General features: G+C 35.9%; 2 protein-coding genes and 2 long non-coding RNA genes across 4 annotated transcripts; 1 reads left to right on the forward strand and 3 right to left on the reverse strand.

Annotated features, from left to right (window-relative positions):
* Nucleotides 1-665: 665 nt before the first annotated feature.
* LOC110783917 (uncharacterized) lies at nucleotides 666-2,027 on the forward strand. Its single transcript, XR_002532212.1, has 2 exons — nucleotides 666-1,375; nucleotides 1,698-2,027. It is a non-coding gene; the product is annotated as an uncharacterized lncRNA (long non-coding RNA).
* Nucleotides 2,028-2,972: 945 nt separating this feature from the next.
* Nucleotides 2,973-6,455, reverse strand: LOC130467644 (uncharacterized). The gene is made up of 3 exons (XM_056836215.1): nucleotides 6,363-6,455; nucleotides 6,092-6,263; nucleotides 2,973-3,076 (listed from the first exon to the last, which is right to left on the reverse strand). The coding sequence occupies exons 1-3, from the start codon at nucleotides 6,453-6,455 to the stop codon at nucleotides 2,973-2,975; spliced, it is 369 nt and encodes a 122-aa protein (XP_056692193.1).
* Nucleotides 6,456-7,329: 874 nt separating this feature from the next.
* Nucleotides 7,330-8,610, reverse strand: LOC110788621 (histone H3.3-like). The gene is made up of 5 exons (XM_056837363.1): nucleotides 8,472-8,610; nucleotides 8,227-8,321; nucleotides 8,018-8,112; nucleotides 7,815-7,905; nucleotides 7,330-7,722 (listed from the first exon to the last, which is right to left on the reverse strand). The coding sequence occupies exons 2-5, from the start codon at nucleotides 8,296-8,298 to the stop codon at nucleotides 7,552-7,554; spliced, it is 429 nt and encodes a 142-aa protein (XP_056693341.1). The 5' UTR covers nucleotides 8,299-8,321; nucleotides 8,472-8,610; the 3' UTR covers nucleotides 7,330-7,551.
* Nucleotides 8,611-14,870: 6,260 nt separating this feature from the next.
* Nucleotides 14,871-17,503, reverse strand: LOC130468023 (uncharacterized). Its single transcript, XR_008928309.1, has 5 exons — nucleotides 17,107-17,503; nucleotides 16,927-17,004; nucleotides 16,739-16,826; nucleotides 16,169-16,233; nucleotides 14,871-15,151 (listed from the first exon to the last, which is right to left on the reverse strand). It is a non-coding gene; the product is annotated as an uncharacterized lncRNA (long non-coding RNA).
* Nucleotides 17,504-20,141: the final 2,638 nt, after the last annotated feature.

Raw genomic sequence — 20,141 nt, forward strand, 5'->3', positions numbered from 1 at the left:
TTTTTTTTTTTTTTTTGTAAGGTAAGATGAAGAGTCCTACCGGGTCGAAATCCCGCACAGGTCAACCTGCCAGGGTTAGCAGGATTAGCAGGCTAGACACTTTGAGAGCGGGGGAAATGATAAGGGAATCCTCCCTCAAAGTGCCCCTAGTGGGTATTAAACCTTCAACCTTTTGGTTGGAAGGTGGAATCCTTTCCACTAGGCTAAGACACACTTGGTTAGTATACATTTGATATATACTAAAGGATGGATACTCCATCCGTCCCTTAATACTCGCACCGCTTTCCTTTTTGGGTCGTCCCTTAATACTTGCACCGCTTCTATAAATGAAAATTTATACCAATATTATATTATTTCTCACACTTACTTACTAACCCCACCTACACCCCTATTCCCTACAAAAAATCATTTAAAAATTCACACCCCCACTCATCACTCTCCACCTCTTACCCATTTCCCACTAACTATATTAAAAAAATACCCCACTATCAACTAACACCCATTAAATTAATAAGTCAATTTAAATGTCTTAAACTCCGCACCGGTCAAACCGGTGCGAGTATTAAGGGACGGAGGGAGTATATACTAAAATCTGATTAAAGTTTTACGAAGGGCGTTGCTACGTTAGTAAGTTTGCCCAAGGATGTTAGTAGTTTTTTCGGATTTTTCATGAAATACCCCTGAATTTTTGCAAAATTCACCAAATGCCCCTCGACTTTCAGAAATTCACCAAATGCCCTCCACTTTTTAACAAATACACAAGATACCCTTAATGAGCATTTTCTGTCAATTCTGTTAGATTACCGTCAACTTTACCCCTAATTAACTCTATTATTCCTAACTTATCTAATTATCCTAATTAAATTAAAAATAAAAAATAAAAAATCCCTTGTGTTTTTCTCTCTCTACCGTTCATTCTCTTTCCCAAATGAAAACCATGGCAGCCATGGCAGTCACCACCATGGTCATCCCCTTTCTCTCTCCTCATCCCCTTCACTACCCCTATTCCTATTCCTCTCCCCTTCACCAACCTATGAAAATAAACAGACCCAATTCGCAGAGCCTTATATACGGGATTTGATCTGGTGCATCACAACTCCATCAAACAAGGTCTTCATCCCTCTGATTGTATCATCACCATCGTTAATCGTGAATTTCCATATGTTGTTGTTTTCATGGTTGTTGCTTATAAGTTTGCGGTGGTGAATATGTTGCCAGAAACTGTAACAGTGATACTAAAATTGGAGGTGGGGCTGCATTGAAGACCCGCTTGCCGCGGCTGTTACGGCTGTGCTCCGATCGATTTTCGTCTTCCCCTGCTTTTTCCGCCGATGCACCTCCTCTCCTTCTCAATTTTTCGGCACCGCCGCAGCAGGTTGGTTGTCGGTATGAGTTGTTGTTGCTTCAATCACCTCTTCATTAATTTCAAGAAATCAAAATCAATTATTGTGAAGGTATATCTTGGAAGATTAATTTGGAGATGAAATTCTCGAATGTCTGTGGAATTGATGAGAGGGATTTTGTCAGTGTTATTGAAAGGGACTAAGGGTAAATTAATTAGTTGAAGTAACCCAATTGCACTCCTCCTCTCCAATTGTATTTATGGTTGATTTAATTTCCAGAATTTTAGTTCTCTCTCCATATGTTCCCTGAACTTGTGAGGGTTTGTTTGATTTTTTTTCCCCAAAATTTGTAAGGGAAAGAGGAGAGGAAGCTCAGAAAATCAGAGAAGTTGCAGAGGCAGGCACATGCGAGGTAGGAGACGACAGTAGACATATCGATGGTGTGGCAGGGATTAGACATCCATGGAAGAAGGAGAAAGGGAAGATCCATGGAAGAAAGAGAAAGGGAAGATAAAAGGGGCGAGGAGGAAGGTTAGTGGTGGGTTGGCAGTTGATTTTTTTTAATAGTAAATTAGATTAATTAGGAGTTAATTAGTTTAGTTAAGAAAAAAGTTAACGGAAAAGTTAACGGAGCTGACGGAAAATCTTCATTAATGGCATATTGTGTATTAAGTTTATGAATAAGGGTATCTTGTGCATTTGTTAAAAAGTGGAGGGCATTTGGTGAATTTCTGAAAGTCGAGGGGCATTTGGTGAATTTTGCAAAAATTCAGGGGTATTTCATGAAAAATCCGTAGTTTTTTTTTAAGCTAACTATGGAGGTCATATTAATTAGTTAAGATCTACTACCTCCGTTTCATAAAGTTATTTACAATTGCTATTTGTACAAATTTTAAGATAAAAGTAGAAAATTTGGTTGAATATAATAAAATATGGAAAAAATAAGAGAAATGTGTAAAAGGTGGATGGGTGTAAGAAAAAATGAATAAAGTAAGGGAAAGTGAATGGAAAAATGTAAATATTATGGGGTAATAAAGATAAGGTAATGAAATTTTAAATATCCAAAAATAGAATAAAGTAAAGTGTAAAGAACATTATGAAACGGACTAAAACGGAAAGTGTAAAGATTATTTTGAAACGGATGTAGTATTATATAACTACGCAAAAGTGAAACTAGACAACCACTTTTAAGAACAGAATTCACAGTAGAGGCAGGGAACTTAGCCCGCCAAAAACTAACAAAGTTCCAAAAGATACCAAAGGCCATTATAATACTCCCTCTGTTCCTTAATGTTATTCTCATTTAAAATCTTGACACTATTCATTATGGAAGAGAATCTTTTGAATTATGTGAAAAAAAATATAGCCATATGGGGTCTTGTTTGATTCGTCTCAATCAGTACTTTAACATTATGAAAATTTTATAATTTTTAATAACACGTAATTAGAGATATTAACGATTCAAAATGTGCATTGCTAAGTGTGCCAAAATAAAATGGGAAGAACATTTAAGAATGGATGGAGTACATATTAGCAATTTTATTTGAACTGTTTTCCTACCAAAATATGTACGAGCTCTAGACAGGCCAAAAAGAAGACCAGTTGAGCACCAAAGTTCCATAACCACAACTAATTTTGATTTGCAGTAAAAGATCCACCCTTGAGGGAAAAAGCATTAACCATCTTTAGCTCAAACACGGGTGTATTCCTGTTTTTCCAAATATGCCATAAAGCTGTACAAAAGATCAATTACCAGGAACTAGACAGACTCATGTTATATCTGATCCAAGTCCTCCAATCAAAGTTTGAAAATTGTTGTTGCATAAAAAGAAGGACAACCCCTAAATAGATGAATGTGAGATTCCTGCCTTTCATTATGATAGGGTAAAGTCGTATCACCTAATCAAAGATAAACCTAAATCCATTAATCAAATAATAAGGGATGTCATAATCGAATCCACAGGGAAATATCGTTCTTTGTACTACTAATAGAGGTCTAGACTATTGGTAACAAGAAAATTGGTTAAATTGGGAAGTAACTACGGAAATAATTAAATAACTAGAATAACAATATTAAGAGAATCTAGGGCAATGGTTCACCACAAATATAGAGCAGGATTGGACAACGGACAATAACAATCAATTAACAACCATAACTAGGAAACATGCATCTTTAGAATCTTATGGATTCCTTAGGAAATACAACTAGCAGGCTCTCGCAATTTACTAGAAATAATCCTATCTAATAGCCACATATCGTAAACATCACATTTATACCTCTCGGCGCATAATGTAAGGTTAATCAAACTCAATCAAAATAGTTCGGTCGAACATAATTGACGAACAATTAAAACAGACTATAGAAATTATGATTAATAATCAAACATCAAGATCAAACCAATCCAATCATATATTCATGGATCCCCTAAACCCTAGAAATTAGACTACTCACTCATATTAAAATTAAACAAAAAAATCATAATTAATGAATACATAAATAAAATTGAATAATGGAAAAGGAAATAAATCAATACCGAATTGAAGAACGAAGAATGAACTGAAATATTAAAACTTGAATTCAATTTTCCAAAGTAATTAAACAAGGGTTTGAGAGTAAAATAAACTAATAAGTAAACTAAAAGTGCTGAAAATTCGATGGTTTATAAGGTCCTCAAGCTCGACTAATTATAGTCTTCCTAAAACTTAAGCTAAAATCGGACCATTACACTGAAAAAGTGCAGCCTAGGTTGTTGTCGCTTGATCGGGCAATGGGCCACCAGATCGGGCGAACGACTAGTCAAATGCAGCTTCAAACATCGAACTTAGTCAGTCATCCGATGGGTACCGGGCGAACGACGCCCGATTGGGCGCGTGTAGAAACCTTAATTCTTCGCCCAACGGGCGATTTTCTCCCTTGAAAGTAAGAGAATTCCCACCGCCTGCTGGGTACCGGACGAATGGCACCCGATCGGGCGGGCGTAGAAGAGCTGATTGTTGCTTTAATTCGCCTGTTGGGTCTCTATTCTCCCGTAGATCACCGAACGACCTTCAGTATTTGCCCTTGGACGTCTTTCCTTCTTCCAAACACTGAGTATAACACATGGGGCTCGAATATAAGCATCATGGGATCCTTAGAGTTGTTGACTAGGATCATCCCGAATTAGCTCGGGATCGTGTAGTGGCCTGGAAAACCATGAAACAATTTCTCCTTAAACAACCTGAAAACTCAAGGCACACCACTCAACACATATTGCTAGTAAAAATAGCTCCGATAGCTCATTTGAGATCGAAAAGTACTAAGAGACGGGGGGTAAAACACTATAAAATATGAATATATCAAACTCCCCCAAGCTTAACCTTTGCTTGTCCCTAAGAAAAGATCATCAATGAGACACAGACAATTAACTCACCCTAAGTTCAATAGAAAAGATGAACGATGAATCGAAAACCAAATTAAGGCAAGCAAATATCATGAACGAATTCTCTAGTCCTCACGGTCACACATCAACCTGTATAAAAATTCACATAGGGCTCATAAGGCATACACATAAATTCAAGATTGGGTCTCACCAAGTGAATCAATCCTCTTGTTATGTGGCGGCCCAAGCCAACCAAATGTAGCCCGTTCACTCACCTCTCCATTATGAACATGCATACCATCAAATGAGTTTTAGCCCCTCCCAACTCACAACACTCGTGTATTTGAAGGTTCTCCTAAACACTCAACCTATGCTGGAATCGACTCGAAAAGCACATATACTCTTTCATTCTTGATAAACGACTATTTTCAACCTATTGTTGTACACACATTGCATGATGATCAAAAAGTACTTTTGTAAAGCTTGTAATGTTGGTCAGGTATAAACAAGGGGTGAGGAAAATTTGGACATGGGCAAAGCCTAACTTGAGGAGCAAAATATAAAAGTAAAACCAATGCCGATCATCCCCCACACAACTACATACTCAACAATTTCCAACTTTCAATCATAAGGGGAGAAATACCATAGAATATGAAATAATGATCCACTTCTACCCTTTGCTTGTTTTTCTTTACGGATTTTTTTGGTATTTAGTACCTTAAAAATATACCACTTTTGTTTTTACAACCTTATGAAATTTTATTTTAAATTACTACCGTAAAGTTCCAATTTTGTACTTACTACCACTTTACAGTTTTCTCATTTTATAATTGAGATATCTCTTTCGTTTCTTAATTATTTTAAGTGATCCAAATCCCATTCTTCTCATTTATGTGTAAGGTTTCCATAGGGATTCTTGCTTTTCACATTTTGTAAAAGGTAAAATGAATTAAATATTATTTGTAAAATTTTAAAATATTTATGAATTATCAAACGAATTGTTTTGAAATTTCGTTCTCAATGAAATCCCTATAGAAAAAAGAAAATATTGAACTTTGAATCACTTTAAACGATTAAGAAACGAAATATATATCTTAATTTTAAAATGAGAAAATTGTAAAGTGGTAGTAAATAATAAAAAATTGGAAGTTTAATGTCGTAGTTTAAAATAAAAATTTCATAAGGTAGTAAATACAAAAATGGTGTATTTTTATGGTAGTAAATATCAAAATTTTCTTTCTTTAACTCTGAAAACAAGTAACAATTTAAATATCCATAAAACTTCCATGATTGACTCTATAAATTCAGAAAAATTGTTCATCATGCAACGTTGATAAGTATCAGGTGCATTACACAGACCAAAGGGCATTCTACGATATGTAAAAGTACCATAGGGACATGTAAATGTGGTCTTTTCCTGATCATCTAGATGTTTGGGAATTTTAGAAAAGCCAAAATAACCATCCAGATAGCAAAAGTACTTGTGATAGGCCAAAATCTCTAGCATTTGATCAATGAACGGGTGGGAAAATGATCTTTCTTTGTAGAAAAATTCAGACGCCTATAATCAATGCACATACGCCATCGTGTAACTACCCTAATTGGGATCAACTCATTTTTTCATTCCTCACCACAGCTGTCCCCCCTTCTTTAGAACTACCTGAACTGGACTCACCCACTTAAAGTCTGCTATAGCATACAAAATACCCGCATCAAGCAATTTCACAACCTCATCTTTAACAACATCTTGCATAATGGGATTTGGACGACGTTGGGGTTGAATGCATGGTTTTTTTCTCTCATATAGATGTATTCTATGCATGCAAAAATCCGGGATACCATTTAGATCATCAACAATGTACCCAATATTCGGGCTATCATTGAGTGTAGTACTAACAAATTAACAATCACATAACAAATCTCCTCATCATCTAGATATGCATGGTTTAAGTTCGGCTTTCTTTACCTCCTTCACATAACATACGGGTCGGACTAAGCTCTTCACATCGGTGCTTTCTTTAGGACCAAGCTCTTCACCTTCAAGAGTCAGCTTGCCTCAAGGATTTAGGACACGTTATCTCGCACAATAAAATTAACCAAATCAATAAGATAGCATTGTCGAACACGTTCTTCAAGCAATATTGTTCAATTCAGGTGCAGCAGATGTCGATGCACTTTTTTGATGAGTTTGAGGTGGAGGATTCTTTCTAGCTAGTTCTCCCTCGCTTTGCCATTTCAATGGCGCAAGAGCATGTTAGCAGCTTCACATTAACAGGCACCGAGAGGAGTATACGTAAGTTTCGCTCACCTCTTTACTTTTCTCAAAAATATTCCGTTAAATTATGATAAGTTCAACAAAAAAAAAAAACTCAAACATTTTCATACACAGATAAGTTTATTGAAAAAAGTAAATTTAGATAAATTCAAATCAAATAAGTTTTTTAAAAAATAAATCCAATAGAACAGAGCCTAAATTTTGAGGCAATTGTTCCAAAATTTATTGCTCTTTTGCTTAATGTCGTAAAGAGTATATTCTTTTCCAATATCTAACGTTCGCGCATAATGTATTTTGAATTTAGGATAATTGGTACAAAAAAAGTAAACAAGAAAATACATAAAACAAAATATAAAAACTAAAAATTTGATTAATTAACTCAAAGCAAATTGAATCAAATAAACTGAAACCAATTCTAAATCAAAAATGCATCCAACTAGGTAATGTAATGAGTGCATATACACACAGTCAACAATGCCCCAACTAAAAATTTACTACTACGTAGTACTCCGTATATATATCTTCATCTATCAAAAAACCAAACAAGAGCTTCGTATATACTTGTTGAATCTTCTTAAGCACGCTCACCACGAATACGACGAGCTAACTGAACATCCTTAGGCATTATGGTAACCCTTTTAGCATGAATGGCGCACAGGTTGGTGTCCTCAAACAGACCTACAAGGTAAGCCTCTGCAGCCTCCTGGAGTGCCAACACTGCGTGGCTCTGGAATCTCAGATCAGTCTGTTTATTCACAAAAACAACCAAATACCCTTATTTAGCAAGGCTCCACCATTAAATTAACTTTTTTTTTAATAAATATATTTGATTTGTACCTTGAAATCTTGAGCAATTTCGCGAACAAGTCGCTGGAAGGGAAGTTTGCGGATCAATAGCTCGGTGCTCTTCTGGTACTTGCGGATTTCACTGCATTACCATAATTCTATTAAATTTAGAAATTTCAAATTACCAAAATCAAGAGGTGTTCATGTATTTAAAAAGACAGTAAGAGGCATTTTGGGTTGAATCGGAAAATTACCGGAGAGCGACGGTTCCAGGGCGGTAACGATGGGGCTTCTTTACACCACCAGTAGTCGGAGCTGATTTTCTTGCAGCCTTTGTAACAGAGAAATTCTTCAAAACACAACAATAATCATATAATCAATAACAAAAATCATGACATTAATACAAAGTATTCAATTGTAAAACTGAAAAACCCTAGAAATCGAAGATTATGAATAATTTTACCTTAGCAGCAAGAGTTTTCCTAGGTGCCTTACCACCGGTTGATTTACGAGCAGTTTGTTTAGTACGAGCCATTTCGATCCAATCGAATTCAAAAACTGCAAAATTCGACGAACACAAAATCAAAGAATTAACGTTTGAATAAAGAGCGAATCAATTGAAATTTACAAACTAAAACCTAATGATAAATAGATTATCTTGGCAATCACTAGAAGAAGATTAAGGGGGGGAGAGGATCAGAGGAGTACCAGAAAGTCGGAGATTAGGGTTTCGGATGAAACAGGGATTTAATTTTTAGCTGGGGTTGTGTGATATTGTGCATGGGAACATGAAATTGAAGGTGTATTTATAATTGGAGGGAGGATTGGGTGGGTTGGAGACGAAGAGGCGGACGTGGATATAATTACTGTTACTTATTGACACGTCACTGATCCAGATGATTAAAATATTTTAATTGCTGTGTTTTCATTGGTTGATTTTCATGGGGTGTGGATTAAGGAATTTATTTTCAAATTTTGTGTTTCTTTGGTGTGTTATACTCCCTCCGTTCTTTTTAATTCTTTACGTTTCGTATTATGCACGGGATTTAAAGATTATAAATTTTTAGGAAAGACGGCCTAATGGTTAGACCACTTTTATGCATTGAAACCAATTAGTTATGCACTTTAATTAATTAGTTAACCACTTAAACCAATTAGTTAAGTCAGAAATTCAATTAATTAAGCAACGAAACCAATTAGTTATGTAATTATAAATTTAACCATTTGCCTTTATACCTTAACTTTTTTGTTATTCAATTAAATTTTATTTTATTACTTTTAGTTATGTTTTACACTAGTTTAGTTAGTAAAAAAAAAGTGGTCTAACCGTTAGGCAGTCTTACACATAAGTTTTTGTGTAATGATTAATTAATGTAGATCAAGATTTTTAATTTCTTTATTTAAACAATGCAAATTACGTTTATTGATAATGTTTTCACTTTTATCCAAAGCATTGGGAAAGTATGAAAGATTTGATGTCACAATGATTTTAATCAATTGCGTTATTTTTTCAGAATATTAAGGACATTTATTACTATAATATACTACGAATTAAAAGGAAATATTCTAAATGGAGTTAACCTCACAATTAGGGTCCAAGTTTTAGAAAAATCACCGATCAGGACCTTAAAGTTTTTTTGTTACTGTTTGAGATCTCATTTCCCTTTTTCGACCAAAGTTAACTATTGTGGTTAAAGAAAGACATGTACTTAGAGTTAAGAAGTACGAAAATAATATTTTTATATTACAAAAGTATAAAAGAAATTTATTATTCATCACCTAATACCATTTTCATTCCCCTTCGATCAATTTCCTAATTTTCCATGCACCACAGTAATTTCCCTTTCCTCCATTTATAGAGTTTCTCCATTATAGGTCACAATCAAATATACTTCGTATATAATTTGATTTGTCTTCTTTTTTGTTTTAGAGTAAATAATTTGAAAACGTTTTTAGTTTCTGATCTTGAATTGAAATGCTTAAGTTTGTGATAGTTGGGGGAAAATCTGGAAAAGGAAGATGAATGAGGATGTCAGAGAACAAATCCATAGATTTTGAGAATATCCTGCATGCAGGACCTAATTGCTTAAGGACATTGATAATAAGGATTTTTGTGATTTGTTGTTCTAATTTAGGCGTCAATTGACTTGGGGGTAAATCATAAATCTTTTTTTATTTAACATGAGAAAAGGGGTAGAAGGGATGAAAGAGAATTTACATTCTGATTTTCTTTATTCGGTGTTGAATTCGTTGGAAGAGATTAATTGTGGAGTAAATAATACGAATTGTATGTTAAATAGTTTATTCTAAATTGAGGGTACGGTAATTGTGATAATTGGGGAAGATGGAGAATGTAGAATGAGGAGGAAATGAGGTTGGAGAAGATGGTGGATATTGTAGAAGGAGGAACAAACGAGGTTGAAGTTTTTTAAAAAAAAACAAGAATTAAACGTTTTCAACAAAAAAATAACTACATTATATGTTTTCTTTAAGATTTTTGCAAACATAATAATATATAAGGACCTCAGTTTTAGCTCCCGTGAATTAAATATGGGTTAAGTGGTCGGGTTCTTAACCTTAGGTCCTAATTGGTGACAAAGTAAAAGCGATCGAGGTCTTGAATGATGAGTTTTGACAAAATTGAGGCCCCAATTATAAGGTTAACTCATTTTAAATATAAAGATTAAAATGGAACATTAGAAATAAAAAGCGTAAAAAATAAAGTGGAACAGACAAGAGTATTTTTGTAGGTAATTAGGTTAGTACCAATGCACGGATGTTACTTTCTCTTTACTTGTTTTATGCTAATTTATTAAAAATAACTTTTGATAGAAATAAATTAAATTTTGTTTTGCCAAGGGTTATTGGGAAGATAAGAAAAAATCATAATTTTATTCCAATTATTAAGTAATTAATGAGTACAATATTAGGAGCATAGGATTCCAACAAAAATTTGAAGTTAGGAAAAAAAAATCATATCAATATCAAGTACTCATTTCTTTTATAATTGAATGATTTCAATACCCATAACCGTCATATCCAAATTATCCGATAAGGTTAGAGTGGCCTATTTATAGACCACATATCTGATCGGGTTTCGGATTTTTTTTTATATATAATTTTGTTGAACCCACATTTTTAACATATTCTCTACATAAAATATAGTAAAATGAAAAAAATTAATAAATAAATTCTTATTTGAGTGTGAACGTGTTTTAACAAATCATTTTTTAAAACTATTGTACTCATTTTCTAAAGTCAGTCAGTAATTGAGTAGGCTAAGAGTATTGTAATTTTTTAAAAGAAATTATGAAAAATATAATCAAATAATTGGGGTAAATATTTATTTAAGAAAATAATAACTTTTACCAATAAGAAAATGCCAATTTGGTACATTTAAAAATATATCATATACTACATGCATTATTAGTAAGAAAACATAAATAAATAAAGAAGTTATGCTGAAATGGAGCAAGGTCTAGTGTTGGTTGAGAATTAATAGAAGTGTTGAGAACTGGAGCAAGGAATTGGTTTATGCCTCTGCTTTTAAGGGGAAGACTGCTCTACATCAGGTATACTTCACTGCAGTTTATGGGTTACACACCATTGAAGCTAGAAGGAGCTTATGGCATTCTGTCTTACAGGTTCAGTCTAATGTGGAGCTTACCCATGGTTATTGTCTGGGGATTTCAACACTCTATTATCTGATAGGGATAGAATCAATGGTGGTCTTGTTACAGCTGCTGAAATCTGTTATTTTAATGATTTCATTGTTGCAGCAGGTCTTTGCACTTTGCAGAGTATAGGAAACTATTTTTCTTGGCACAAAGGGTCTGGTGAGGGGAAAACTGCAAGCAGAATTGATTGGTGTTTGGGTAATGCAGCTTGGGTGTTCAAATTCAGTGGTGTGCCTGTGCAGTATTTTGATTTTTCTATTTCTGATCATGCCCCCCCGGATGGTTACTTGCTTGCCTGATAAACCTGAAGGGGGTAAACCTTTCAGGTTTCTGGATTTTCTTGCTGATCATAACAACTTTGAACCATTGGTAAAATATGTATGGGATACTCCTGTTATAGGTTCCTGTATGTTTCAACTTTGGTGTATAAACTGAAACAAGTAAAGTTTAAGTTGAAAACTCTTCATAGGGAGGAATTTGCTGGTATTTATGAGAAAATCTCTAAAGCTAGGGAATTATTGGATATTGTGCAGCATTCTTTGATTTCTTCCTCTACACCAGATTTACATAAGCAAGAAGTTGAGTGTATTGTTGATCTAAGGAAGTGGCTAAAGGTGGATGAGATTTCTTTAAGGAAAAAGTCTAGGATTCAGTGGTTGCAGGTGGGGGATTCTAACCATCATTATTTCTTCTCTTCTCTCAAAGAAAGGAATAGGATTAATAGGATCTCAATTCTATATGATGCTAATGGAAACAAGCTAGTTGAATCTGATGCTATTCAGAGGGAAATTATTTCTTTTTATAAAGAACTGTTAGGTTCTGCTGCTTCTTCTCTACCTTCTGTACATTTTCCCACATTGAGAAAAGGTCCAACCCTTAGCGCTTCTGCTAGGAGATGGTTGGTTATACAGGTTACTAATAGTGAGATAGACCAAGCTTTGAAGTCTATAGGGGATGATAAATCTCCTGGTTTGGATGGGCTAAATGCAGTGTTCTTCAAGAAGTCTTGGCACATCATTAAAGATGAAGTTTACAAAGATGTTAAGGAGGTGTTCCTGACTAACACTTTACTAGCTACCTCAGTTCAACACAACCTCCATCACCCTTGTCCCTAAAGTCCCTAATCCTACATTGGTTAAGGATTTTAGACCCATTACTTGCTACAATGTGGTTTATAAACTGGTTTCCAAAGCGGTAACTAATAGAATGCAATCGGTGATTAGTGAAGTGGTCAATGAGTCTCAATCAGGGTTTATTCCCGGCAGACAGATCTCATATAATATATTGCTGGCTACTGAGTTGATTAAATGTTACATTAGAGCTCATATCTCCCCTAGATGTCTGCTGAAAGTGGACTTAAGGAAAGCATATGGCTCTATTGAATGACCCTTCCTTAGGTCTATAATGATTGAGCTACGATTTCCTGAGTGTTTTGTGGGTTGGATTATGTCTTGTATTACCACAGTCTCCTACAACATTTTGATTAATGGCACCCCAAACTATCCCTTCAAAGAAAAAACAAAGGCTTGAGACAAGGTGATCCAATGTCTCCATTTTTATTTGCTCTAAGTATGGAGTATCTCACTAGGTACTTGCAGTAGCTTCAGTTCCTTCCAGATTTTGACTTCCACCCAAAATATGAGAAGCTTGCTATAGCACACTTGATGTTTGCTGATGACTTGTTGATGTTTTCAAGGGCAGATCCTCAGTCGGTTACTCAGTTCCGATGCTTCTTGATGCCTTTTCCCAGTTTTCTAAAGCTTCTAGTTTAGAGGCTAATCTTGATAAGAGAAATATTTATATAGGTGGTGTCACTGATTCAGAGAGACAGGCAATTATTGATGGTGTGCATATCTTTGAAGGTCAATTTCCTTTTAGGTACTTGGGAGTACCTTTGTCTACAAAGAATCTGGTTTATAACCAGTGTAGACCTTTGATTGATAAGGTAGTCAGCAGAGCCAAGACTTGGACAGCTAGGAACCTTTCCTATGCTGGCAGGTTACAGCTTGTTCAGTCTATTCTTTTGAGCTTGCAATCCTTTTGGTGCCAAATTTTCATTCTCCCAAAAAAAATCAAAGAAATTCAGAATTATATATTGTAGAATCTTTCTCTGGACAGGGCACACTGATCCATCAAGGAAATCTTTGGTTTCTTGGCATAGTTTGTATCTTCCAAGGAGTGTAGGAGGGAGGAACTTGAAAGAAATGTGTGTGTGGAATAAAGCTGTTGTTTCCAAGCTCTTGTGGGCCTTCACCCATAAGAAAGACAAGCTTTGGTGTAGATGGGTTCATGCCTATAACATCAAAGAAAGACCTTTTATCTACTCAATGGCCCTCTACAATTTCTTGACCACTGAGGAAAATTATTTCTTCTTATCAGCTTGTTGATGATGTTGGTGGATGGGATGCAGTGTGCAAAAAGGGTCAGTTCTCAATCAAGTCTATGTATCAAGCCTTGCTGGGGGGCATGAGAAAGTGCCATGGAGAAGGATAGTGTAGAATAATGCAGCTACTCCTAAAAGTATGTTTATCACTTGGTTAGTCTTATGGAATAGGCTACCTACTAAAGACAGGTTACTGACATGGAAGGTGGTGGTTGATGATCTTTGCCCTTTATGTTCTAAATGTTCAGATTCTGTCTCTCATCTCTTCTTTGATTGTGAGTATGCTTCTGGTATATGGCAGAAGTTGTTGCATAGTCTACATTTTGTTAGGAGACCATCTAAGTTTGATCAGGAGCTTCTTTGGATACTGAAGGCTACAAAAAGAACTGGTGATAGGCATAAGATTCTGCTCATGTACTTTGCATAATGCATTTATGGGTTATGGATTCAGAGAAATTAAATGGTGTTCAATCACATATGCAAAGATTCTAAAGAGTTGTTGCAGGTTATAAAATTTAGAATAGCATGTAGAGCTAATGATAGCCAAAAACAGTTCTTGACGAATTAGCGTGCTAGTTGTAGTTTTGTTCTTTGTTGTTGTGTTGTTGACTTGTTGGTGATGCTCTGTTTTGCTCTTCCCTTGTAAAGCTTGTTTAAGTTGTTTCCCTCCTTTTGGTAATATAAATTTATTTGCCACAAAAAAAAAAAAAAAAAATTGCTTCCTATGCCTAAAATATAAAGAAAATCAAGCTACTTTTTGGAATATTGATAATAGTAGATTGTAAATATTAATAAATATAAATTAATAAACCAATTATTTTTTATTTTTTATGTTATTTAATTATTATTCTGCAATAATTATCCAAAATTTATAAAATCCAAGTACGAATTCGACCAATTTGTAAAAAATATTTGTAACTAACTCTTTATAAACATCTTTATACTCCGTAATTAACTTTATCACGGACGGAAAACAACTATTCTGTAACACCCCAACAATTCCCATTTTCTAAAGTAATCCCTTTTTAAATATAACTGTAGGGAATTATCAAAGTATTATCGCCCGTGTGAAAACGTTACGGCTTATTCAGAATTTTGCAGCGGAAAACATAAAACTAACTTTTAGGTTCATAAATAATCTATTACATATTAGGTCCAAACCAATTAACTGAAATAAGGAAATACGAATAGTACGACAAATTTCAAATCCAAGTTAACAAATTAAATCACTTAATTAAACAAATAGAACTACAAGCTCTCTAATCCCGATCCCAATGATGCATCATCTTCAAACCTGTAGATGGGCAACGCTTATTGATCCTTAGAGACTGCTCACCAAAGATGGGTCATCACAGGATCAATAAGGCATAGCCATGATCAACACACACAAACAAAGCACGTAATCAGCAAAGCTGAGTACTACATACTAAAACAACAACAATCCTAGCATGATACTACCAAACTAACAACCCTAACATGATACTAATAAATATAAGTAAGGACAGACAAAACATAATAATTTGACGACCATACTTGACTAGACTAAGCTAGACTTAGTAACCATAATATTATTTTAGTTGGAATAGACAATGGACCGAGTTGTCCAACCAAAAGTCTTCCCCAAGGAAGACGAGGTACGGGCGCGACTCCGAAACCTCAGTGACCTGCGATATCGAGGAACGTTTGAATAAAAAATAGAACGCGGTGATCAATCCGGTCCCAGAAAAGGCCATGGGCTACCACCATGAACCCCAACTCCTGTTTGTCCGTCACTTCAGACGTGCACAGTCTAAAGCTATTGCTATTCAGTTTCACTTTACATGATTTACAAATTGAGATTCCGTTATGACTCAACCATTACCTAAGACATACAATTCACATTTGTTCACAACTGTTTTTATCTTGGAATTAAGTAAGTGATCATGAAAGCATCAATCAAGACTCATTCCGATTTATCCAACTTTTCTTTAACCATGAGCAACCCTGTATATGGGCATAAAGTTTCAACTTACTAAACAAGGTCCTCCGCCCTCATAAAGTAGTGAAAAGATAGAAAGGGAACACAACCAATCGATCCAACCCAATCATATAGAATAATCTAGTGTTCCCAACCAACATGTTTGTATCAACCATCCATACTAACATGTTACAGTTCTCAAAGTGCAAAATAAGTTCAATAAGTTTGTCCGACAGTATTAAACATACACATTCAATATAACCCAGTTCGTCCATAATATCAACATCACCAAGTTCAACAATAATATCAACATAACCAAGTTCAACAACAAGATTCAACATGGTTTCAACAATTAGCACACATTCCAAGCACACAAGTATGTACGTACCTTGTGTAAACAAACTGATAGGCCACTTTAGCACTCTCAAAAGTCGCCTAAAGAGAATTCTCCGCCTAAAACAACCAACAAATAATCCCAATAAATCTCTAATCATTGACAACCATAAGAAAGCATTCTAAATGCATCCTAAACATATTTAGAACTTTCCCCACTATCAAAACTTAAACATTTGATTTCCTAGAATCATGATTATTGAATTAGTGATTGAAATTCGTTGAAAACTTTTGCAAACATCGTACTTTAAATTTTCAGCAACATAACTAATTTCACACTACTCCCTAAGCTTTGAAATCATAAAAACAATAACTTTAATAATTTATAATCATCCTACCATGATCTCGAAACTATTAAAACCATTAAAATTCATACTTTAATAATTAAAACCATTATTTCAATCAAATTGCATAATCTGAAAATTAAATATATTATTTGAGCATACTACATAAATCTGAAAATCCAATTAACTCATAAAAATCATAAATTTATTAAATCAAATCATGAATTAAATAAACAAAATAAAATCAAAATATTTAGTTTACTTAGGGTTTAAGAAATAACCAAGAATTAGAGAGGGGAGAGGAGGCTGGCCGGTAGACGGTGGCGGCTTGCGGCGAGGGAGGAGCACGGTGGTTGCGTGCGGTGGTTTCTGCGCGAATATGGTGGTGGTCAGCCACGAAATCGAAGAGCAAGCAATGAACGAAGAACGAAAAATCAAAAGAAAAAGGGAGGAGGAAAGAGAAGGCTACCGTGCAAGGCGGTGGTCGAGGTTCGTGGGTGACTGCGCTAGGTGGTGGACGGCGGCACACGGTGGTGCTTTGCGGTGGCTGCGCGAATCAGAACGGAGTCAAGCCATGAGCAAGAACGAAACAAGGAAATACAAAGAAGAAGGAGAAGGAGAGATCGAATGAGAGGGAGAAGGAACTCACCGGCGTCGAGGGCTCAGTCGTGAGGAGGAGAGCCGCGGCGAGGAGAGAGAGAGCAACGGCTGGGAGGTTGTACGTGAAGCAGGAGGGTTTTTCTTCTTTTTTTTCTTTTTTTTTGGTTTTCCACGTGAAGAGTAGAGAGGAGAAGGGTTTGGTGTTTTGTGTTTTGTATTTTACATGGAGTAGAAGTGTGGGGTTATGGGTTTATATTATTGGGCTTTATTCAATTGGGCTAGACTTAGGAATTTAGTATTTAGGATTCGAATCCAAAATCGAATTCGTTTTAACGTAAAATTCGAAAATACATTTTGATTTCGTAAATCATTAAAAGTATTCCAAATGAAATAAAATAATTACATTTCAATTACATATTCGTTTCTAAAATCCGTAATTTATGTTTAAATATATATTAAATATTCGTTAAAATATATAACTAAAATGTATAAAATTACCGGGGATTACAATCTACCCCTCTTAAAAGAAGTTTCGTCCCGAAACTTGACACGAAAATTCACATGTTTTTCCAAACTTCTCAACTTATTCTAATTGTAGAAGTACTTTGTGCCACTCTTGTGCACTCTTTTGCCACTAAGAGTTACTTATTATATTCACGAACACATTTCCTTATGCGGAGAATCTATTTACTTGCATCAACATGTAAAGGTTGCTAAAAATTAAGCATAAAATGCATAAAAATACCATGAAAATAGGTAAAAAGCGCGAATTTCTATCGCATTCTACCCCCCTTAAAGAAAACGAGTTACGCCCTCGTAACTCACCTCGGAAAATAACTCTGGGTACTTGAACTTCATTTCAGCTTCGGCTTCCCACGTTGCCTCTTCGTACTCGTGGTTCGACCAAAGCACTTTCACTATGCTGATGTCCTTATTGCGTGTACTACGCACTTTCCTATCGAGGATTTTCACAGGCCTTTCTTCGTATGTGAGGCTACTATCGATCTGGATTCTCTCAGGCTCCAAGATATGACGCACGTCAGGGATATAGCGCTTTAGTTGGGAAATGTGAAACACGTCGTGCATCTTTTCGAACTCCATTGGCAAGGCTAACTTGTATGCTACTTTCCCTATTCGTTGCAGAATCTCATATGGGCCTACATACTTGGCACTTAGCTTGCCCTTCTTCCCAAATCTCATCACACCCTTGGTTGGTGATACTTTCAAGAACACTTTATCACCTACTGCAAATTCATCATCTCTTCTTTTCAAATCAGCATAACTCTTTTGCCTATCCTGGGCATCTTGAATTCTAGCCTGAATTATTTTCACATTCCTGACAGTCTCCTCAATGAATTCCGTTCCCAAGACTATATTTTCACTGAAATCATTCCAGCAGGTGGGACTTCTACATTTTCTCCCATATAGTGCCTCAAAAGGTGTCATCTTAATGCTTGCGTGGTAGCTATTGTTGTATGAAAATTCGATCAAGTCTAGATGGTCTTCCCAACTACCCTTAAAGTCAATTGCAAAAGCCCTCAACATATCTTCCATAGTCTGGTTAGTTCTCTCAGTCTGACCATCGGTTGCAGGGTGGAAAGCAGTGCTCATTTTCAAAGTTGTCCCAAGGTTCAACTGGACTTTTTGCCAAAATTTCGAGAGGAATCTTGAGTCACGGTCTGAGATAATATCGGTTGGGACCCCATGCAACCTCACTACATGCTTAATGTATGTCCTTGCAAGCTGTTTCTTTTTCCAAGTCTCTTTAATCGGAATAAACACGGCTGATTTTGTTAGACGATCCACAATCACCCAAATGGTATCATTTCCGTTCTTTGATCTAGGCAAGGCAGTAACAAAATCCATAGAAATGGAATCCCACTTCCATCCAGGCACTTCTAAAGGTTGAACTTTCCCCATGGGTCTTTTGTGGTCTATTTTGACTTTCTGACAGGTTAGGCATCTAGACACAAACTCAGCAACTTCCCGTTTCATATTAGGCCACCAATAGATTTGTTTCAGGTCTTTGTACAACTTGTCACCCCCAGGGTGCACAGAATATGGAGTATTATGCCCCTCATCCATAAGACGTCTCTTGAGTTCTTCACACTTTTGTGGTACGCACCATCTCCCTTTGAACCTCAAACTACCATCTTCATGAATCTTGAAATCCACTTCTTTCCCTTGACCCATCTTTTCTTTGATTCTCTCTAGGCACTCATCCCCAGCTTGACTTTCTCTAATCTCCTCGAATATAGACAACCCCAATGATAATGCACTCAGTTTTGCTTTGGTTTCCCCATGGTTTACTATTTCCAGGCTAAGTCTCTGCATGTCTCGACACAACTCTTCAGGCACTATCGAGACATTCATACTATGGCTAGATTTCCTACTCAATGCATCGGCAACTACGTTTGCTTTCCCCTCATGGTACTGGATGTTCAAATCATAGTCCTTGATCAACTCTAACCATCTTCTTTGTCTCATGTTGAGATCTTTCTGGGTGAAAATGTATTTTAGGCTTTTGTGGTCTGTGAAGATCTTACATGTTGCCCCGTAGAGGTAATGTCTCCAAATTTTCAAAGCGAAAACAATCGCAGCTAGCTCTAGATCGTGGGTAGGGTAATTAGCCTCATATGGTTTTAATTGACGCGACGCATAAGCAATCACCTTCCCATTTTGCTGTAATACACACCCCAACCCATTCTTCGACGCATCACTATATACCTCAAACCCTTCATTCCCATCAGGCAAGGTTAAAACAGGTGCTGAGGTTAAACGCTCTTTGAGAATTTGGAAGGCTTCCTCACATTTTTCGCTCCACTCAAATTTTGATTCTTTCTTCATCAAGTTGGTCATGGGTCTTGCTATCTTTGAGAAATCTCTCACAAATCTCCTATAATACCCAGCTAGACCTAAGAAACTCCGAATATCAGACACATTCTTCGGAGTAGGCCACTCACTCACAGCTTGAATCTTGGCAGGATCCACAGAGACTCCTTCCTTTGACACATAATGCCCCAAAAATGCTACCTTTTCCAGACGGAACTCGCACTTAGAGAACTTTGCATACAACTGGTTCTT

This window comes from Spinacia oleracea, chromosome 2 (genome assembly GCF_020520425.1).
Source record: "Spinacia oleracea cultivar Varoflay chromosome 2, BTI_SOV_V1, whole genome shotgun sequence".
NCBI lineage: Eukaryota > Viridiplantae > Streptophyta > Magnoliopsida > Caryophyllales > Amaranthaceae > Spinacia > Spinacia oleracea.